The following is a 24,245-nucleotide window of genomic DNA, read 5'->3' as shown; positions in this document are numbered from 1 at the left end:
ACCCAGGACCTGTGGCACGGGAGCGCAAAGCGCTACCACTCAACCACCGGGCGTCAAACAGAAATCTTAGGACACACAAAAATTTCTATTTCTTTACATTAATGATAATGATCATACTTGTTTATAGCATTCAAATATCTGCATAAATTTCATTTGTGCATATTTTATTGCTTTGTGTATTCTATTTGTTGTAGATCAAAAACATAATTTCTTTATTGAACTTAAAGTTGTGTGAAAATAGAAGTGCTCCTTGCATTAATTTTGGTTGTAATGAATAGTTTTCAAATAATTGTCTGTTTTATTTTTAGTTTCAATAAATATTACAAACAGTAATAAAATAGGACATTTTTGTTCGAAATTTTTATAATTATTCTTTGCTCTATAGAGTTGCAAACAACTATAAAATTTCTTTATCATTCTTATGCATTTAGATTATTTTGAAATGAACTACAAATATGACAATTTATTATTTTGTATACAATGTTTTATTCTTAACAAAATTTATTATTCTCTAAAGTTAGAAAAAAATTTTGATTAAATTATTGGTAGAATCATACTTTTATTCTATCAGAATGTTAAGTACGATTAAAAAAATTTACATCATACAAATTAAAAAAAATTCTCTAGAAACTCTGTAGGTAATAATACTTAACTGTAATTTTAAAAAAGAGAATTATGTAGTACGATGACAATTAGTAAGTGTCAAGTAGTTATTAATAATTAATAATATTCAATAATTATTTGCTACTTTTCTTATGCTGATAGAAAAAAACATAAAAAATAGCATGATATATTATAAATTTAAATCTTTTCTTCATTGAAATTTATAATTATATGATATTTTAAATTATATAGACTTGAAAGTGATTACAGAAAATTTCAAATATAACTGTCATTTACTCTAAAATATTTTTCAATGAACTACGGTCACTTATTCATTTATTTAGATCTTTGTGCTTAAGAATAAATGTCTCTAGAAGTAATGGTGTTTATTTTTTACTTTTATTTCAACTATATATATTATTATTCTATTTTCTTGAATTATTTTTTAAATATTTCATCATAATTTATATTTTAGATCCTTGTCAAAGAATGTGGGCTCTGCATAAACTTCGCCAATTAATTTGTTCAGTGAGTAATGTAGAAAACTCAGACATGTTTATTGTTGAAACTTACGCAAACTCATCTTTTGAAGTACAGGTATGTAAAGTATTGCTTTTTTTTTTCTTCAATGTATGTATTTTCATTTCATAAAATAAAAGTACTTTTTCCTTTTGAGTTTCAATATTTGTCACATTTAAAACACTTTGCGATTAGATCAATAGTAAAGCAAAATTCTTTATTTATACAACAATAAATAAGACGTAAGTTGGAAAAAGGAAGGAGTTAATTATAACCAAAAATTGCGTAATTTTTTTTTTTTTAAGTCTTTTTGATAATATGTGTCATATAAGAGTTTACCAACTTTTATTATCACTTTAATGTATATGTTCTATCTAAATTTGAAGGGAACTAATACCAGCAATGTAATTTTTGTAACATATAGCTTCTAAACATGACTCTGAAATTCTAAAAAAAAGCATTTTAATTATGCTATTGTGTTTATATAATTAAAAATCATATTAAGTTAATGTTAGAAAATGTAATCCTTTGTAAAAAAGAAACCATAACCGTGAACCAGGCCCCACAACTTGGCATGATAGTGTCATTGCATGCAAGCCACATAGTGTCATTGCATTGCATCAATCTGAAGCTAGGTGTACTTTAAGCCACCACTGGGGATCGAAACCCTGTAATTCACAATGACAGTTCAGTGCCTTAACTACTGAGCCATCATGACAAACTATGATGTAAAGATTGCAATATATTTGAAGTAGAGCCCCTGAATTAGACAGGCCGACTTATCATCTATTTTTGGAGCAAAAAGCTAACATAAGCACAATACTAACATAACGTTAACTTGCGAACTTGTTTGCTCCAATATTGCTTGATAGGTCAGCTCTGATAGTATAGGAGCCTTAATTTGAAGAGCTGAGTGTGAAAAGGATTTAAGTGACATTTATAAAATAAGTGAGATTTCACAGGTAAAACTATTAATTTAGTTTTACTTAACTATGCAATATTAATTTATTTTGCTGTGTTTCTTAAATTGAAATTTTCAGTGGGTGAGGGTACTGAGTGGCAGTTTAAGAATGTTTTTAAAGTAGAAGAAGGATTCAAGTGCACTTGGCTTCATAAACTTCATTTTTTTATAGGGAATTTATACAAATTTGCATTCATTGAAATGTCACATAGACCCTTCATCCACTTGTTCTTCATTAATGAATAGATTCCAAGGCTTTATTTTGTAATAAATGATTGACCTTTAAATTTGAGAACAAATCATATTTTTTGCAGTTGCCCTTTGGACCTTCTCTAATGGAATTGGTGAAGGATTTACCAATGATATTACTTCGTCAGTATGAATATGAAGAGGCTGAATTAAGAGCTGGAAAACATCTAATGCATAGTGATTATTTTAAGGTAAATAATAGTAATACTTTAATTATAGTGTATAATATGACTTAGTAAAGGAAGATACCAAATTAAGAGCTGGAAAATATCTAATGCATGTTAATTATTTCAAGGTAAATAATATTTTTCGTCATAATTATTGTTGTTGGCCATTAAGGCACTAGGGGTGCAATTGTTCTTGTTTTCTCAACAGTGCCATCTATGGCCAAGAATTTGAATTCTGCCGCACCCATACATCACACCCCTTTATTGGGCAGACCCATTCATTCACCCACAGATTTTAATTTCGACATGAACCACAGAACAATCAATCTCCAAGAGAGGTATAATTTGTTAAAGGAACATGGAGGACTTTATGTATTGACAGATTTAGCGTGTACCAGTCACCATTTACTAAACAGGTAGTCTTTGACTGGCTGGATACGAACTCCCATTCTCACGAATGTGAGTCCAGCGCCTTACCAACCAGGCTGTCCCGGGGGATAATTATTATTTAATAAATTGGTAATAATTTGAATCGAAATTGCAAGCTTATATTTTGTATGTTTCTTAAATTTGAACATATTGTGTTAATTTTAGGTTTTGGTTGCTTTGGCCTGTGATTTGAAGCTAGATAGTTTCCCTTTATGCAATGACAGTCATAAATGGTTGTGGTTCAGAAGGTACTGCATCGCCTCTCGTGTCTGCGCCTCATTAACTGAACGTGCCGCTCTGCCTCAACCATTTTGCGAAGAGGTTCGGAAGAAAATTTGGGAAATGGCTGATGAGGAAGAAAGTGTTTCTTATGAGCATGAAGATCATGCTCAATTTAAACAGCAGCATGATGAACAGTTAGTTCTTTGGGTGAACAGGTATTTTTTATTTTCTTTGCATTTTGTTAGCTAATCTAATGGCTAGATATAAATTGTATGTTTTGATAATTTAAAAAAAAATCAGAGTATTATATTTTTGGTAATACGACCAAATTGTTTTTCAATTGTATTGCAAATTGTAAGTTAAGTTTATTACAAAGAAACTACAGTGAGTGGAATTTGTTTAAATAAAAATCCTGTGGAATTTAAATCTAATACTGTGCTGCTTTGTAAAATTCTGTTATTCTGGTAAATTTTAATAAGATGTATACTGTTGTGAAAAAAATATTTTTTTACAAAGATTTTAAGTTTGTTTTACTTCTATTTAAATTTGGTACTAAAATATGGGTAATGAAAATACCAGCTTTTGAAAATAAAACTCACATTAAACTTAGAATTAATATAACGTAATATTCTCTTTTTTTTTCTTCAAATGTATCTTCAAAATGAATTCCTAAATTACTTAATGATTTTTAACCCACTGGCGGTTAAGGAAATGGGCAAAATTGAGAGAATGTTTCTCCCCTATACACAATTCTCCTATCCATTAACATGGAAAAACCGGTTTTGCTATGCAGAGAACACTGCAGGTTAAAATGCGATTTTTTTATGTGCATAACCGCCAGTGGGTTAAATAACTTTTTTGATGCTATTTTTGTGGTTTGTATAATTTTACTACAATTTATTTTATTTAGTTATTTATTATTTGTTTTTTTATTTTTAGTTATTTTATTTATTTAATTTTAATTTTTTTATTTATTTATTCGAAAGTTTGAAGTGAGGTGATTTCTTTTCCAAGTATCTTTTATTTTGAGTCAAAAAGTAGAAAATAATAATTTATTTTCTAAAATGAGCTTATTTAAATCACAAAAAAAATTAATTTCAAGTTATAAACCATAAAGCTTCCTAAATATTATGTTTTATGTTATGAAGAGTTTTATTTAAATATTTTGAAATTTTAAAGTGTTATTCACTATTTCAGGAGACCTGAAGATTGGGCAGTGTCTTGGGGTGGAAGTGGCACCATTTATGGTTGGGGTCATAACCACCGTGGTCAGCTCGGTGGGGTAGAAGGTGCTAAAGTCAAACTGCCTACTCCTTGTGAATCTATCACTAACTTAAGACCTCTCCATATAGTTGGTGGTGAACAAACTTTGTTTATTGTTACAACAGATATGAAAGTAAGGTTCTTTTATGATTTAGTTTTAAAGACAAAAGTTTTTATTTTTTAATTTAATTTTTTAAAAAAAAATTTATGATTTAAAGGAAAGTATAATAAAACAAAAACAAAATAAAAGTATACTATTGTGGTACTTTATTTAGGTATTCTGTTAGCAAATACTTTTTCAGATTGTTTATGGGATTATATTTTGTTAGTTAATTTTTTATTTATTAGAATGTTTCACTTGAAATAAATGTCTTATATATATATATTATTTTTTATTAAATATTTAATTTTTCTTTTTAAACTGTATGGAGTACGTTTGTATGATTAAACCAAATAATTCGAAAATAATGAATTCTTTACTATTTTAATGATTATAATCACTTATATTCTCTTTTATTTATTAGATGTTTATTATAAATCAGTGGTTACCAACTGGCAGGCCACGGGCCGCATCCGGCCCATGAAGCCTTTTTTTGTGGCCCGCGAACTAAAATATATTGTCATTTTTTTGCTAACAATTTTCGTAAAAAATTTATATGGTTTAAAATACTTTTCTTTCGTTAAAAAAGTCTAATTTCTCCATTTCTGTGAAATTTAACATAACCAACGGTACAAAAAAATTTATTTCTCAGGTTTTGCATCCTGGAAAATATCTATTGAAGAAAATATTTATTAATATTTGTAATTCAATACTTTTGTTATGAACAACTTGAGAAAATCTGATAGTAATATTTAATGTTCCTTCAAACATAAAAGAGTCTTCTGTAAAATTTTGACAGCGCTGCGGCCCGCAATTTGCCTGTTGTTTTTCATTGTGGCCCTGGCCTCATGGAAGTTGGAAACCCCTGTTATAAGTAAAAGACTTATGTTAATGTGTAGTAAAAGTTTGAAAGTTTGAGTGTTAGCATCTAACATGAGATTTTTCTATTTTACTGAAATGAAGTTTAAAAACAAACCGTAGATAATGATGTTTTAAATAAACCACTCCAGATGATTCAGTTCATTATTACAAACATAGTTTTCCAATTGCATTTTTTTAAAATGTTATTAAATCATTAAGTTTAAAAAAAAGTTTCAGAGAAAGAGATGGGGCAAAATTCTTTTATTCTGACTATTAATAGTTACTCAAACTTTGTTTAAAAATTATTATTTTATTAATGAACTGATTTTTTTTCTTGAATTGCATTAATAGATTAGATGTAAACCAAAAAAATTAAAAATTATTATTTTATTAATGAACTGATTTTTTTTCTTGAATTGCATTAATAGATTAGATGTAAACCACTTAGCCATTAAATCATTAAGTTTAAAAAAAAGTTTTAGAGAAAGAGATGGGGACAAAATTCTTTTATTCTGACTATTAATAGTTACTCAAACTTTGTTTAAAAATTATTATTTTATTAATGAACTGATTTTTTTTTCTTGAATTGCATTAATAGATTAGATGTAAACCAAAAAAATTAAAAATTATTATTTTATTAATGAACTGATTTTTTTTCTTGAATTGCATTAATAGATTAGATGTAAACCACTTAGCCATTAAATCATTAAGTTTAAAAAAAAGTTTTAGAGAAAGAGATGGGGACAAAATTCTTTTATTCTGACTATTAATAGTTACGCAAACTTTGTTTCAAAATTATTATTTTATTAATGAACTGATTTTTTTTTCTTGAATTGCATTAATAGATTAGATGTAAACCAAAAAAATTAAAAATTATTATTTTATTAATGAACTGATTATTTTTCTTGAATTGCATTAATAGATTAGATGTAAACCACTTAGCCATTAAATCATTAAGTTTAAAAAAAAGTTTTAGAGAAAGAGATGGGGACAAAATTCTTTTATTCCGACTATTAATAGTTACGCAAACTTTGTTTCAAAATTATTATTATTTTATTAATGAACTGATTTTTTTCTTGACTTGAATTAATAGATTAGTTGTAAACCACTTAGTCAGTACTTTGAACACAAATAGATAAACATTTTAATTTTTTGTAAGACTTGAGTGTATCCATTTTGTGTAGATGTTTGTTAAATATGCATTTGATGGAAAGAAAAACTTGCATTGTTTAATTGTTTGTTCGCTTACTGTTTTTATTGTCATTCTTTTTATAAGAAAATCATCACTTACTGAATTTCTTTTATTGAAGGTTTATGCTACTGGCTATGGAGCTGGGGGGCGATTGGGTATTGGAGGATCAGATTCTGTGTCATCTCCCACTTTATTGGAAAGTATTCAGGGCATCGCCATAAAGAAAGTTGCTGTTAATTCAGGTGGAAAACACTGCCTGGCACTTACAGGTTTAGGTGATGTGTACTCCTGGGGTGAAGGTGATGATGGAAAGCTTGGACATGGAAATAGAAGGTATATTTTGTATTTATTTGTGTCCGGAATATTTTCTGCTTTACTACGCAAAAAACTTGGTATCAAATATGATTAGTTTGGAAAATGTTTCTTTATTTATAAATTTTATGTTTGTCTGTCTATGTTTAATTTTATTTTTAATGGTTTATGTATTTTTCAAAATATTATATTATACATTGTCTTCATATAGTTACCTCCTATTAAAACCTCTTATCTTCAGTGATCTATTCATAATAAACTGCATTAAGAATTATAATGTGCATAATTAGAATATGCATGCTAACACTTTCAGTTACCATATCAATAAAATGTAAAAACAGATATGCCAACTTGTTCCGGACAGCAAATATATATTTTAAAGTGGTAGTTTATCAATTGGGATTCTTGGTTTAATAAATTCAACTTAGTAGATTTTTATCCTCAACTATTTCTAAATAATTCGTAAGCTTATATAATCCACCACTTTATAGTACTTATGTCATGCTATACCTTTTAAAAAGCAAGCAAAAATACTCTAATAATTGCAAAATTTACTTTGCAGTTATTTACCGTTTTTTTAAAAATTATTTTGGCGTATCTGGAGCAGTTGGCATCTCTGTAAAAATGGGGGCTAGGCATATTTTATCTATATAATAAAATCAGTATTCATATGTTTTATTTAAAAAATTATTAGTCTAGGAGAAAAATGGCTTAAAAATCTTTTTTTTTACTATAAAACAGTCATCGTGAGGCATCAGTTTTAATCATTTAATCATGGAAGCTGTTGTAAAATTTTGTTACACAATATACAGTTTCTATATATCTACATGACATTTTTTAAAGAAAAATTCACATATTAAGATTCATTCAAGTTTAATAGAAAATGATTTATAACTAAATTTATTTCTATGAAACTAGTATGGAAAAGTAAAAATTAGTGGTGGTTAATTTTCATTACATTCCTAACTTTCATACCCTTTCTCCCTTCATTAAAGCAATTTTTTTGAAAAGTATACTACTTTACTACTATAAATTCTATTTATTTCTCAAAAACATCGTTTTTTTGAAAAATTGGCATTTTAACCCTTTTCACACAGGGTTTGCTTGCTAAAGCATGTCATTCTGGTACATTTGTTGTGTTGGTTATAAGAAAAAGGTTAACATGCATGTTCTGTATCCTTTTTACTTTGTTTTTCTTTATGCATTCATGTTAATGAAATAAAAAACTGTTACTTCTTCACTACTTGGTGTTTTCATAGAATTTCAAGAAGCATATCTTTAATCTTTACAGTTCTTGTGATAGACCCAAAAAAATCGAGAGCCTCAGTGGTGAAAAAGTGATTGAAATAGCATGTGGTGGTGCTCACAGTGCTTGCATTACAGCAAATGGTGATCTTTTCACTTGGGGTAAAGGTCGTTATGGGAGATTGGGCCATGGAGATAGTGGAGATGAACTGAAGCCGAAAAGAGTAAATATGACTTCTTTTATTTTTTGTACTAAGTTCTGGTTGATTACTTTACTTATGCTTTAATCAGGATTAAGTGTGATTTCTTTAATGTCTTGTGGCCAGTCTTGAAAAGAACAATTACTATTCAATCAATATTTTTTCTATTTGGAAGGATCTGTATTAAACTCTTAAAAATTAATCATTGTACTTTAAGGAAGCATGCCATTGCAGAAAGATAATAGTTCAGAAACAACACCAGTGTTACAAATATCTTGAGTGGAACCTCCATCTCTTTGGAAAAATAATCCAAAGCTATGGGTTGCACCAATTAAAGCCAATTTGAATTTCGAGCATGAGAGAAGACACGAAATTCAATCCTTTTGTTCTCACATTTAGATTCCATTTCAGATTTAAAACTTAACATTTAATTAAAACTAAATAAATTCTCTTGAGAAATAAAGAAAGAGAAAAATGGCAAAGAGAAGCATTTTTGCAGGAATTCAATATACATATTCTATTAAATTTACTTCATTTGTAATAAATTGAACTCAGTTCAGTTGATTCCACCACAGTACTAAAACAATTGCATATCTCTTTATGAGACATTATTATAATTTATTTTCATATTGTTTTAGCTTTATTCAATAAAAATGTTTATCAATTGCACTCACCAAATAACTGACTAAACTCTTCAGCAATGAAACTTTTAAGAAGTATCACCACATTAGCAAATAAGAGATAATAGTTGTTTTTCTTTTGCAAAATATAGTTGCGCATAGTTATTAGAATGGCTATCAAAAATTTTAAAAAATAATTAAAATTTTGGGTACTTGGTATTCAGGTTTGTATTTTATTCTGAATGAAGTTACCAATGTACTGCTTTACAAGGTAATCCTAATTACCTGAAGCATTTCTTCTCTTTAGCTTAACTTTGCTTTCATAAAATTTGTGAATGGGACTTTAACATTTCTGCAAAAACCAGTGCTTTTACTAGATTGGATATAATTTAAGTTGAATATTATATATTATTCACAATGTTGTTCTGAAAATTTTGTGAAGTACTCTTTTGATTCAATGGATTTTTTTTAATTCTGAGTTTAAACAGTTATATTTAATTTAATTAATTTTCAATAGCAATAATTTCAATGAAACAATGAGTATTAGCAATAATTTTCAATGAAAAAAATAGTGTACACACCATTATCGTTTTAGTATGTTTCTTAGTAAGATGTATTTTATAAGTAAAAAATAAATGTTTCCAGGTTGAGCTTCTTGCAAATTATGATGTTGTCGATGTGGCTTGCGGTTCTGGCGACGCTCAAACATTGTGTATAACAGACAATGACTGTGTCTGGTCTTGGGGAGATGGTGATTACGGTAAACTCGGAAGAGGTGGCAGTGATGGCTGTAAAATTCCTGTCAAAATCGATACTCTAACAGGCATGGGAGTCATTAAAGTTGAATGTGGATCCCAATTTTCTGTTGCCCTAACAAAATCAGGAAGTGTTTATACATGGTAAATTTATTAAAGCCTTATGTTTTTATTAATATTGGTAATACAGCTCTTTCTTTATTTTAGCAATACAATGGAATCCCGGTTTTAGATTGTCCGCTTGGAACGTTATCCCACTTCGTACATGGTTTTTTGCTGGTCTGTTAAAATTGTCTATACAGATAATGTTAAATTATCCTGGATTTTATGTTGCCATTTTTAAGAATATCCTGTTTTATACAATTTTCTTATTGATCAAAATAATTTTTTCTCTACAAAGCATGAACTTTTTCTATGTTTTCTTTTTCTTTCTTCTTTTTTGTAAAAAAAAAAAAAAAAAAAAACGAGACTGTTTGTAGCTTTTCTGAGATTCTTTCTATTATACCTTATTGTCCCTTTTGTCTGTAAGAGGGGGTTTCACCCTTGAGTCAAAATAAGAATCTTGGGATGGGAAAAGCATAGGGTGGTTGGTTTAATGAAGTAGGAGGGCTTAAATTGTAAAATTTGTGGAGGTGGGGGGATTTTTATAGCAGACTTCAACCTTTGAAAATCTTGGAATTATTCGGCCATTTAAAGAATGTAGCATTAAACAACTAGTTGGGTAATCTTTTTCTTGATACCAGTGATTGCAAGATGCTTTTAATGCAAAAATGAAGGTCCTGAAAACTCTGAATTTTATTTCAACAGCATTAGACAGTGTCAACTTAAATGTATTACATTAAATTTAACGAAGCTTCACAGGCTTTTGGTTTCCCACAGAAATATTGGCCCTTCAAAATAAAATCTGGTCTTCCGAAGAACATGACGTGTATATCAACTGCAAAACAAATTCCATCATTTTTCGATTCCTTCAGTATCTGATTTAATGTCTGCTCCCTCCAATACTGATGAGCAAGAACCCACCCATAACTGATCAAGAGTTAGAAAGCATAAAAACTCTAAAGCAATAGCAGATGTAAACTTGTTGAAATTGTATCTAAAAAAAATGTGAAGATTACGCATTTTTTCTTGTAATTCATCTTGTAAGTATCAATTTTTGAAACATATTCTTGGTTCTTTTTTACCCTGATTTTACGTTATCCCGCTTCGTACGTTTTTTAACGCTAGTGCGACGAAAAATCGAGGTTCCACTGTATTTGCATAATTTAATAGAAACTGTACCTAATAATGTGTTTTGCAGGCACTATTTTGCAAATAAGCAGTTTTGATGACTATGTCTCTCTTAAATGACAACTTTCATTACTCTAACACACTATAGTTAGAGTTCACTTTAACGCATTCTTTTATAGTTAGAGATATCAATACATTAGTGCATTAATTCCCAAGTAAAAACAGCATATGCATGAAAGCTTTACTTGCCATATAGATTAACAATTTTTTTCTATTTTTCATTTTAATTTCAGAGTAGTTAATATATAATCGTATTTATTCAAAACAAATTTTGTTATGAAAATAAGTTCTACTAAATAGCAAAAAATTTCACCTTTTAATAGTATATAATATATCTCAGAAGTATTTATTAATTAATTATGAATTAAGTTAATTTATTAAGTAATTTATTAAGTAACTTAATTTAAGTAATTTATCAAGTTAATTAATTAATTAAGTTAATTTATTTATCAAGTGAGACATTTACACGTGTTTTGCAAATAGATTTAAACAGCTGACTGTTGCAATTTTATTGATTTTAATAATTACTAAGTAATTTAAAAACCATTGTCTATTCTAAATTTTTTCTGAAATTTAATTGTTCCTGAAGTAATTTGATGTTTATATTTTCTTTTAAATGTATTTAGTTTTCTTAGAATAATTATTTGGGTGTTAAAAGATTCATTTATCATGTATTGTAAATACTTATCATATATTATACTTATCATATATTGTACTTATCATATATTGTACTTATCATATATTATACTTATCATATATTATACTTATCATAGATTGCAATTTATACAAAACAGAATGTTTTTTTCTAATATGAATGATGATTGGTAGGGAATATTATAGCACATTTTATTTTAAAATATCAGCAATCCTTTCACAAAATGATTGTGTTTTTCTTTTATATGAAAAAAAAAGTTTTTGCTCTATTATATTATGCATTTTTTTAATAGGGGCAAAGGAGATTATCATCGTTTAGGGCATGGAACCGATGACCATGTACGCAGACCTCGAAAAGTATCATCCCTTCATAATAAAAAAGTGATTGCTATAGCTGTGGGATCTTTGCATTGCGTTGTTGCCACTGATTCAGGTGAAATATTATTTTAGATTATTTTCTGAGTTCTCATAATTTTTAAGCTGTATTTGTATACCACTAGATTATTATACTTTATTTTTTAATTTTATACTATTTTAAAGGTAAAATATTAATTTTGATTCTTTTATTATAAATTTTTTATCTAGTTTTTAATTTTTAACTGTATACCACTAGTTTATCAAAAAAAAATTTCATTTTGTACTGTTTTAAGTTTTTAAAAGATTTAGAAGTAATTAATTTTTAAAAAATATGACATGAAGATAAAAAATTAAAATACAAGAAAAAGGGGGGCTTCACTAACAAGAGACGGTATAGTTTGTAAAATATGTATAGGTCTTAAATATAGTGTTTTTCTGCTTAAAAAGAAGCTTCTTGTAAATAAATAGCTGGAAAATGATAATTTTATATTCATTTATCTTGCTAACTTTATTTTTAATTTAGGAGAAGTTTATACTTGGGGTGATAATGATGAAGGCCAGCTTGGTGATGGTTCTACCAATGCCATTCAAAGACCACGATTGGTGCAAGCTTTATCAGGTCTGAGTGCAATTTTCCTCTTAAGTTTCTTATACTTATTCAATGTACAGTGCGTAAAAAAATAATCGGGCCACCTTGAATAACTTTTGATTTAAGGATTGAATTTTCAGGTTTGAGAACTCAATTTCAATGGTTTGAGGGAGTGACCTCAAAAATGCTAATTAATTAGTGCAGACAATACTTTAAGTTACGAATCAGACACAAAAACATACATTCTGAGAATTAACATTCCTTTTTTATGAAGGATTCAGATTTTGGATCCCCAAAATATAGGGGTACAATCTGAGAAATATGGTTCTCATATTTTGATCAGGAGAGTGATCCAAAGTTTGAACCCCTAAATGTTAATCTTATTTTTTGCCATAGCTTGAGAACTTTTTAAGAGAAATGAAAAATGTTTGCACACAATTGAAAAATCTGTTTATCCAAAGAATATCGGTGCAAAAAATAACTTATAATAGTTATTTATTATTTTATTTAATAATAGTCGAAAACTTTTTGAATTGTAAGGTGTAAAATTTTTTACATCATACTAAAGAATGTAATTTTATGTGGTAAAATACAAAATTTGAATGAAACTGAATGAATAGCTCATGAGAAATCGAACTTTAAAAAAAGGCTTAGATTTAAAATTCGATTTATCAGGAACTATTCGATCAATTTCGCAAAAAGTTTGTATTTTGCCACATAAAATTACAGTCTTTGAAATGATGGAAGAAATAGTTAATTATTAAATAAAATAATAGTAAATATTTTTTATAAGATATTTTTTACGTGGAATTACCTTTGGATAAACGAATTTTATAATTGTATGCAAAACTTTTTCGATCCACTTAAAAAGTTCTCAAGCTATGGCGAAATATGCAATAAGTAAAATTAGCATTAAGGGGTCCAAACTTTGGATCGCACTCCTGATGAAACTATAAGGACCATACTTCCAAGAGGTCAGAAATCCAAATTCATTAAAAAGTTATGTTTCTTCAGAGAAAGTATGTTTTTGTGTTTGATTTCATTACTTGAATTATCGCCTGCGCTACTTAATTAACATATTTGAGGTCACCCCCTCAAACCATTAAGATTGAGTCCTTGAACGTGACGATCCGCTCATTAGATCAAAGTTATTCAGGGTCATTTGTTTTTTTTTTTTGCACACTACCTTTAATTGAAATGCATATTATTTTAAAATTAAAATAATGCTCTTTAATTTTTTTGTGCAATTTATCATGATTTACTAGCTAATTAAAACAACAGGACAGAGAGCACACAGTGTTGTCCCTTAAAAATATGTTTAAATTTCTAGTCTATACTCTTATTTAGGCAAACTTCAATATCACAAATTTTTCAATACTAATAAAAAATTGATTTTCATTAGAGTTTAATTCTGAGTTTTTTTGTTTTGTTTTTTTTGTTCGAGAAATTCATATTAAATATTGCAGGGTTGCCACTCCACAGGGAAAACATGGCAAATACAGGGAAGTTAAAAATCACCTAAAATAACAGGGAAAATGCAGGAAATTTTGATTTTTTTCTTTACAAACCGGGAAAATACAGAGAATTTTGTTTCTTATTTTTGCCTTTTAAAAAATGGGGACCACTCAAAGTGTAATCTATGCTATATTTAATCATGATATTTCAGCTTTACTAAACTATTTCATTTACTATAGCTTTATTAAAGTATGTTCAGCTGTTTTTCCAGCAATTAAAACTAATAAATATAGTTAGCCCAATGTAGCTCAGTAATTGCTATGTTCCTCTTAATATATTGTGTATGACATGTACAGGGAAAACACAGGCAATTTTTTTTCCAGATTTGAGTGGCAACCCTGTATTGATTATATGTTTAGCTAACACCAGTTTATTTCCTTTAAAATGATAATGTTTTGTTGAAGCAATCTTTAATTTACTTATTAATTTATTTTAATCCATTCCAGGTAAAAAAATTAATAAAGTTGCCTGTGGGTCAGCACACAGTGTTGCCTGGTCCACTTGTAAAATTAGTCATACTGGACGATTGCCCTCTTCCGTTCCTATGGAATATGATCATTTGAAAGATATTCCAATATCTGTGCTACGAAATCGATATTGCTTGTTGTACCACTTCTCGGAACTTTTCTGTGCATCAGTGACAATGTTTGATCTACAAAATGATAGTTTCAGGGGACTTTTAGTTTCTTCAGGAAAGGTTAGTTCTTTTTCACTGTTTCAATTATTTTTTAATTGTTTTATTTTATTGTTTAGAGTTATGTTTGTATTGTTACGGTAGTGTGCGAGTGACCTTCTTTGATTTTGTAGGATATGGGCAGAAAACTCAAAATTATAATAAAAGGTTTTTTTTATCACATGGGAACAATTTAAAATGTTCATAAACTAATCATTTTTATTGGATGCAACATGAATTTAAAAATTGCCATTCATGAATGTTGCACGAAAAAGTATAATCATAAAAAGATCCCGGCTCTCTTTTCGTTATTAGTTAGGTGTACAGTGACAAGCACAATCATTCTGACAGAAATCTAACTCAGTAAAATTACGTAAATCTCTTCGTAAATGTGCTTATAGCTCAGAAATTTAATTTTTGAAATTCATTTTATAATTCTTAAGAAATTAAAAGTAAGAATGGCCGTTTGACATATTTGTTAACAAACATAAAATGATGAGGACAGTGTTTCTCAAAAAGAGCACATTTAATTTAGAAAACGAATAGCCCTATTGGATAACCAAAAATTATAGTTGTATGGCTGATAACAAAAGAGTCTGTACATTTTTAACAAGCATTTGAAATAATGTGCAACTGTGGAATTTTAAATTATGAGTGCTAAAGCAATTCTAAAGATTTTTAGCAAATTAAAAGAAAAGTTGCCCCTTATCTATCAGAACCAACTCTTACAACAAATAGCTTCAGCCCATGGTAAAGACTTAATGCATGACTCCAAGCAACCTATTTCTTTTTATTTTACTCATTTCCTCTTTTTTTCAAAAAATCAAAAAAAAAAAATTTGGTTAATAAAACTGAATTATTAGTATTAATTTTTTGTTACAATTTTACTGTATATATACTATTTTGCACAGTGTGATGTCTTCCATCTCTTTTGCCTACATTCAATCTAATTGAGTTATATTCTAATTTGGTTAGTAATATGTAAAGTTTCTGGAAAGAAGCTCACTTGTATACAACTGCTTAATTTATTTTGAGTCCATTTTAAGAACTATTAAATTTCGTTTTGTTCACAAAAATTTTACAATAAATCAAATTATCAAAAGCTATCACATTTTTTGGTTTTCATATTTCATGAATTTTTTGGTAAAAGTTAGTTAATACGGTAAAACCTCTCGAGAGCAACCACTCTCAGTTCCACAGTAAAATGTTTGTTGATGAAGGTTGGTCGTTCTTAGAGGTTACCTCCATTTACTTCAAAATTGTTATCGATGGTACACGATTTTTTGCAAAAGATATTACTTTTAGACAGTGTAATTTTTTTGGTGCAGAAATGCCACTTCTGTTGGCGTTATGAGAAGGCAGATTTATGAATACAATTTAGTGTCTTTAAAAAATGATCTCAATTCAATTGATATAATTATGTGTTACCAATTATGAATGATAAAGTTATTTTAAATGAATAAACAATTACCTTTTTGTTTAAGTTTGCATTTAGCTTTAAATCATAAAAATTGGTTAGCTTTAAAAAAATAAGAGATTTGTTTGTTTAAGATGCTTGTTTTTTCTAAAATCCTTTTTTTTTTCTAATTCAACTTTCCAACTCTAAAAGTAAATCATTGATAGCATCATCTTCAGTGCACTCTAACTACAACATGAGATTGTATCGCCAAAAAGAGCTCTCTAAATAAGAGCCTCGCGTAGAGGTGTTCTTTCCTGGAGGTTACACTGTATAAATTAACTGAAGTTAATATTCATTAAGTTCAAAAATTGTGTTTAGTGTAGTTATTTGGGACTTAAGTTGCACATAAGTCCTAACTAGAAACTCCACGCAATATTGTAACATCTTCATTAATAGAATATAAGATCTACAGTAGTTTATTTTCGAAATTGTAAATAAAAAGTTTTTTTTTAAATCAACATTTCTATGCTTTTGCAGGTTCAGCTTTAATGATAAGTTTGATTTAGAATTAAAAAATTTTTCACTTTTTATCTATGTTTATATAATTCAACATACTTTATGAACTACTTAATGAAAAATGCATTTTAGTTTGCAAAAAATTTAGAAATCGATTGTAATAAATATTTTTAGCTTATTTCTTTGGTGAAATTTTCAGTTTCATAAAACTTTCTTTTAAAATTTGTAAACAGATCATAATATGTAATGATCTTAGATTTATTTTTATGCAAATAATAAAACTATGTTTTATTTATAAAACTGTGCAAATAATAATACTATGTTTTATTTATAAAACTGTGCAAGTAATAAAACTATGTTTTATTTATAAAACTGTGCAAATAATAAAACTATGTTTTATCTCAAATACTAATTTGTTTATATTTTACAGGAAGCTGCATTTCGTAAAGTTCTTCAGGCTACTATGGTTAGAGAAAGACAACATGGTCCTATAATTGAACTAAATCGGATGCAGGTATGAACATCATTGTTTTTGTTTTTAATTAATGTTTGAAAATAATTATTTTCTCTTTTAAAGTCCACTTGTTGCAGACAACATTTATTAAAATTTCTCTTAACAACTAATGTTTTTACTTTTTATGATAGAATCTCTAGTATAAAAACGGCGTACAAAAATATCTTATCCTGTATATCACTGTAGAAATTGACTTTTCAAACTCATAAAATTTTCCAAAAATGAAGCTGTCAACTTGTACAAAAGTAATAAAGTTGGGTATTCATTGATTATAAAATCTCGATGGATGGTATATAAACTATGCTCTGTATCAGTTTACTCATTTAAATAAATATATTAATTTTTTCTATTAAGTTTATTTAATTCTATTTTCTGTCACTTTACATTATAAATATTTTTAATTTTATTTTTCGTTAAATTTTTCATTAAAAAAAAAAGTCAATTATTTCATATCTTGAACACTATTAACTCAGGGAGCATTAGTTCCAGCTTTTCCAAAGCTTTTGTTTTCCTGCTTAGCTTTCAAAAAAAAATTACCTCGTCTTTCAGTAAAGATCTGTTTAATACAATTTAAAATTGGCACATAAAGTGTACATTATTGAATATTTTTTTTTTCAATTCAAAGGCAATATTTTAATTATATAACAAAAAAGAATAATTATTGTTTCTAATTATTTTTATTTAACTATTAACTTCCATGAAAAATTAAATTATAAATATTTGTTTATACATTTTGTTACTTACGATATTACCTTATATTTTGTTAATATGGCGTTCATTTTTTTAACAAAAGATTGCTATTGATCAATTTTATTACATATTCCAAAGACATACATCATTTTAATGACAAGTTCACTTATAGAAATGTAATAATTCTCTGTTTATTTTGTTTCTATACATATAGTAAATTACTTTTTGATTGTTTATCCTTATGGTATTTTGAAAAATCTTACGTTAATATCCATTTCCATTTTACTTTAAGGTGAAGAAATCAAGATTAAAAGGTGGTTTCGCTGGGGTTGATGGTACTAAATCGGTTTTCGGCCAAATGACATCCAAGATTAGTATCTTTTGTCAAGAAACTTTACTTCTTCCTCATCGAGTTTGGAAAGTGAAATTTGTTGGTATGAGAATTTTTTTTAAAAAAATAATAAATAAAATATATATTGTGAACCTGAATAACTTTCGATCTTTTCAATAACTTTTTATCTAATGATTAGATTATCGCTTGACATGCTATCCTAATGATTTGAAGGGATAACTTTAAAAGGTTTCTAGTGTAGCCGGTATTTTAAATTCCATAATCAGACTCTAAAACATACTTTGTCTGAATAAATGTACTTTTTTTTGGCAGATTGTGCTTCTGGAACTTCAAAATATGGGGATAGCACTTGTTTAGTGTTCGTGATATATTGAGCTATTAAGTAGCGGACTGTAACAAACATAAACATTTATTTTGAAACTTAATAACATAAAATTTACAAGATCACATTGAGTGACAGGAGATGTTCTCTGTTCTAGAGTTGAATGGCAACTGAATAATAATGTGTCATATGATATGAGCGCCGCCTCGTGGCAATTCTTAACACTCCCCGCCGATTGGATGTTTAAATCCAATCATTATTAATTACAATGCTTATTACATAATAAAATAAAATGAAAAATTGACAATATTCATACAAAACATCAAATATACATACACGCAATTTCAACTTTACAATTATAATGAAAAATTTAACACAAGAATTAATATATAGGTAAAATACAAATGTTGCGTACTGATCTTTTAAGTATATTGCCTTGTGGCAAACGTATATTTACAACTCTTACCTTCCCATCACTTCCCTTAAATATTTCCTCAATTCTTCCTGTTAACCATTTAGTTGCTGGCAAATTCTCTTCTTTCACCAACACTAAAGTTCCAATTTTAACATTATCTTTACTGAACTGCCATTTGTGGCGTTCTTGGAGATTACTTAAATAATCTCTCTTCCAAAGTCTCCAAATTTTTTGAGAAATTTTAGAAATCTTTTCCCATTTACTGAGTCTATTTTCATTGATATCTGCAAGTTGGGGTTCTGTAATGGAAGTGATGGGTCTCCCAATAAGAAAATGCCCAGGTGTTAGGGTATCAAAGTTTTCGAAATCAGCTGACAATGGAGTCAATGGCCTGGAGTTTAATACTCCTTCAATCTCTGCTAAAACTGTAATGAATTCTTCCAAAGTAAAATTGGAGTTTCCCGCTATCCGTTTTAGGTGGAATTTAAAAGATTTAACGCCGGCTTCATATAATCCTCCAAAATTTGGTGATCTTGGGGGGTTATATTGCCAATCAATTTTTTCCTCGGCAAAATATTGAGCCAAAGGTTCATCTGGTGAATTAATAATTTTGAAAAGCCGTTTCAGTTCAGCGTCTGCACCCACGAAATTTCGTCCATTGTCAGTGAAAATTTTAGAGGCCTTACCTCTTCTAGAAAAAAATCTTTTCAAGCTAGCTATAAACCCTGTTGATGTTAAGTCACTTACAAAATCTAAATGTATTGATTTAGTACAGAAACATACATAAATTGCAACATATATCTTATTTAAAACACCTTTCCTTTGTCCTTTAAATTTTATATAAAATGGTCCACAAAAATCAATACCTGTTATGGTAAATGGAGGAGAAGGTTCGATTCGTTCTTTAGGTAACTGACCCATTAATTGTTGCTCTAAAACTGGTTTGTTTTTTGTGCACGTAACACAATTGTGTATTACCAACCTGCACAAATTTCTGCCGTTCACAGGCCAATATTTTTGACGTATTAAGTACAATAAAGTTTGTGCTCCAACATGTAAATATTTCAAATGAAAATAATGTACAATCATATAGGTTAAGGGATGTTTTGCTGGAAGGACAATTGGATGTTTAGTATAATCATTAACACTTGAATTTACAATTCGACCTCCAACACGTATAAGACCCTTTTTATCAATAAAACAATTAAGAGAAGACAATTTACTTTTACCTTTCACATTCTCACCTTTCATTAAAGCATTCAATTCTTCTAAATATTCACTTTGGGCAAATTTTAAGAGAAAAGTTTCGGATTTGTTCAATTCTTCAGAATCTAAATACCTACCTGCCTTGTTCTTTGGATTTTTACAGTTATAGATAAATCTAAAAATATATGAAACTATACGAACAAGTTTAGAAAAATTATTGGTAATTTTAAGTAGGTAATTATAAAACATAACATTTTGATTAGTTAAAGCAAAACACATATCCTCTTCAACAGAGGAACCTTTTTTTAACTCTGAAAGGTAAGAGTTTTCAGCAATGGAATTAGTGCACTCAAACAGTGAACTCTTTTCTTAAAAACTCGGGACCTGACCACCAGGCCTCATTTTTCAGAAGAACTTCTGCACTAACTCCTCTCGTAAGAATGTCAGCAATGTTGAGTTTACCGGGAACGTGTGACCAAGATTCAGGATTGCTAAGCGCTTGAATCTCTTTCACTCGATTGGAAACAAACTGTTTCCATTTATGATGAGGTCCTTTGATCCAGAACAATGCGATCTGGGAATCTGTCCAAAAATGAACTGTTGGGGATCCTTTTCGTTTTACAATCTGTTCTATTTCTTTGGCGAGTCTGGTTGCAAGTAATGCACCCATTAGTTCTAGTTTTGGAAGAGTCAGTTTCTTTAATGGAGCAACACGACTCTTTGATGCTATAAGATTAACTGTGATTTTGTCACTGTACTTCACTCTAAGGTACACTGCTGTTCCGTATCCTCTTTGGCTGGCATCCGAAAATACATGAATTTGAAGTACCTTGGCATCATCTAGACTGGAGTCTAGAATCATTCTAGGAACTTGTAATTTAGAAATGACAGATAATTCAGACCTCCACTGAATAAATTGTTGGCGAATGTCTGGTGGAAGTTCCGTATCCCACGGACACTTTCTAAGCCACAAGTCTTGGAGTAAACACTTGAGTCTTATTGTGTACGGACTAAGAAAACCCAATATGTCGAACAGTTTTCCGATAGTTCTTAAAACAATTCTTTTAGTAATGCTTTCTTTTCCATCGAATTTAAGCAAGTCTTTCAGATCTACAGAGATGTAGTCTTCATGCACATGCCATGGCAGTCCTAGAACTTTGTGTAAATTGGCTATAGGATTGGCTTCCGAATGAATGGGATGGGTTTCGAACCCGCAATCTTTCCATAATTGTACTAGTTCCTTGCTGTTTGAACTCCATTTACACAGATTCATGCTTGCTTCTGCCATAATTTTCTTGGCTTCGTCCGACATCTGAAAGGCAGATTTTACGTCGTCGAGAGCTCCTATGAAGTCGTCGACATATAGACATTCATTGAGCATATTCGTCGTAGCGGGATGCAACTCTTGATATTTTTTGATATGTTCCTTAATTGTGGCAGAAAGCAAGAAGGGACTGGCGTTGACACTAAAAAGAACTCTGCAAAATCTAAAAATATTTATGTCATACTGCTCACTTATGGCCGGGTTTGAACTTGGAAAAAGAAATCTCACTGCATTTCGATCTGTCTCATTCAACGATATTTGAAGGAACGCTTTTTCGATATCTGCTAAGATCACCACAGCATTCAAACGAAAAAATATAAGCATGTTAAATATCAGGGGGTTTAGGCTAAGTCCTGCGTATAAACAGTCATTTAAGGAAAGTTCACCTTCTTCATGTGAGCTGGCATCAAAAACTATTCGTTTACTAGAACTGACTGATTCTCTGTAAACCATGGAAAATGGTAGATAAAATAGCGGTTTATCTGTTTGTACTTTGTCTTTTGGGACCTTCTCTATGATGCCTTGATTTTCATAGTCTTTCAGAATATCACGATAATCTTCATACAGTTCTGAGCGTCTCTCAAATTTTCTAATCAAATGATCTAGCCGTCCTCTGGCTACAGTTAAGTTATCGTTTAATTCCCTAAAATCATGTTTCCATGGTAGCCCAACTTGATACCTCCCTTCTTTGTAATCTACAGAATTTTTAAAGAGAGCTAAAGCAGTACTTTCCTCATCTGTATTATCATTTGGAACTATCCCAATTGACTCTAATTCCCAAAATTTATTTAATCCTTCATCAACATTGTCCTGTATGAAATAACATTTGGAATCATGTGGGTGTGTAGAGGGGATCGAACCTGTAACCATCCACCCGAAAACTGTTTCAATTAAAATAATAGAATTACCCCTTAATCGAATTTGATTTCCTTTTAACAATTCATAAAATACGTCTCCTCCTAAAAGAATCGATATTTTTTGCGGTAAATAAAAATTAGGATTAGCGTACTTTACGTTTTCGGGTAAATTCAAATTAGAAATATTTATTTCTTCCGAAGGAACATTTCCGGCTATTTCTGGCAAAATTAACAATTCGAGTTCCTTATTATATGATTCCTCATCATTACTTATACGCGAATAAATCTTCTCAGTGATCGGAAATACTGTATTTTTTAATCCAATTAAATTTGACCTACAACGCGATCTTTTTAAACCCAATAAATTAGCTGCCTCTTCTGTAATAAGAGATTTCATACTTCCAGAATCGCATAGCCCTGTTAAATGCAAATATTTTCCGTTCGATTGCAATATTTTAACTTTCACTGTAGAAAGAAGAACGTTTTTATTTACATTAAAAGAATATAAACATGGTGCCTCTTGCGGTTTGTTATTAATTTCATTTTGCATTTGTGATTGCGTAACTTCTTGTTCCGAAACTGAATTATTTCTTTCTTCCCTGCTCATTGGCGCCACACCCGTATTTTTGTTTTGATTTTGTCTATCGAAGAAAAAGTTCGCTCCATGTAACATTGTACTATGATTCTTGTTACAAGATTTACATTTTAAATGAATTTTCTTACATTTAGACATTGTGTGAAATCCGAGACAATTAAAGCATAATTTATTCCTTACAACACATTTTAATCTATCATCTGCGTTAGAATCGATAAACTTTTTACATCTGAAAATAGGGTGGGATTCCATGCATCCTAATAAACAATTCGCGATCGCAACGCTCGAGTACGCCGTCTAGCGGGAGCCTGTAAATATCGGACATTAATTTATCACGTTTTCATTTAGTTCCATCAAAGTCATTGACTGAATCAGACGCCATTTTTTAGCAGCAAATAAGAAACAAAATTTCCCTAAGGAAAAGGCCGAAGAACTTGAAAAAAATCTCCAGAATATTAGTAAATCTTTCAGGAACAGAACACGCCAAACATTTGAAGAAAAATTCCTCAATAATTTTTAATTTCTATTATCAACAAACTTGCAACTGATGACTTCCGATTTCGGATACTGTTACAGATGTGTGTATTAAGGTAAAATGCATTTCTTCTGTCTTCAATTCATTACGAATTAAAGTGAAGTCAACATTGCTTTCGTCATTCCAGTGAATAGATATGAATTCAGAACATACAGAATTGTAATAGTTATAGCATATTCTTCTTCGTTATAGAATAGTATATATTTCTGTATCCATATAATTCGGAAAACAACAATAAAAAATTATCCAAGTTACTTGAAATAGTGCCATTTGTGCTGATTCTTAATTAATTTAAATCGTTTTCTTGGTAAGTTTTTTTTAATTTTGAAAGAATAAGTTCAACTAGAATTCAGCTATTCTGTTTTTAGCTACATATTCAAATTCATATCAATTATAAAATTTTGCTGTGTAGTATGTTATCTAAAAGTAATGAAGGTATAAACTATGTATCTATTATTTGAGAATAAAGTTTTCAAACAAGGAACTTATCATTTTGGAATTCTCCGGGAATCATAAATCAGGTAAGTGCAATGATTTTTACAATAAAAAATTTGCTTGTAAATATTTTTTTTTCATTTGATGATGGTTCTCTACAGAATGGTTTTTTACGTCTGATTAAGAACTATAAGAATAATAAAAAAAGAAACAATATGAAAGTTTTTATTTCAATGTTAATAATTCTTAAAATCGTTTTTTTTATCCTAAGAATTCTTTATTTTCCGTTTTTTAATTTATAATTTTTTG

General features: G+C 29.0%; 1 protein-coding gene across 1 annotated transcript in view; it reads left to right on the top strand.

The window, feature by feature from the left end:
• HERC2 (E3 ubiquitin-protein ligase HERC2) overlaps window positions 1-24,245 on the top strand; it is a 144,796-nt gene that overhangs the window by 108,616 nt on the left and 11,935 nt on the right. The window contains exons 65-76 of the mRNA XM_087158997.1: window positions 1,079-1,200; window positions 2,398-2,523; window positions 3,094-3,365; window positions 4,348-4,546; window positions 6,685-6,899; window positions 8,170-8,347; window positions 9,589-9,842; window positions 11,936-12,075; window positions 12,523-12,618; window positions 14,550-14,800; window positions 17,122-17,205; window positions 18,188-18,329. Of these exons, the coding sequence (XP_087015123.1) occupies window positions 1,079-1,200; window positions 2,398-2,523; window positions 3,094-3,365; window positions 4,348-4,546; window positions 6,685-6,899; window positions 8,170-8,347; window positions 9,589-9,842; window positions 11,936-12,075; window positions 12,523-12,618; window positions 14,550-14,800; window positions 17,122-17,205; window positions 18,188-18,329 (2,079 nt within the window). The remainder of the gene's footprint in view (window positions 1-1,078; window positions 1,201-2,397; window positions 2,524-3,093; window positions 3,366-4,347; window positions 4,547-6,684; window positions 6,900-8,169; window positions 8,348-9,588; window positions 9,843-11,935; window positions 12,076-12,522; window positions 12,619-14,549; window positions 14,801-17,121; window positions 17,206-18,187; window positions 18,330-24,245) is intronic.

This window comes from Parasteatoda tepidariorum, chromosome 3, assembly GCF_982258835.1.
Source record: "Parasteatoda tepidariorum strain Cologne lab strain chromosome 3, Ptep-v5.0, whole genome shotgun sequence".
Taxonomy (NCBI): domain Eukaryota; kingdom Metazoa; phylum Arthropoda; class Arachnida; order Araneae; family Theridiidae; genus Parasteatoda; species Parasteatoda tepidariorum.
This window is presented reverse-complemented; position numbering and strand designations above follow the sequence as displayed.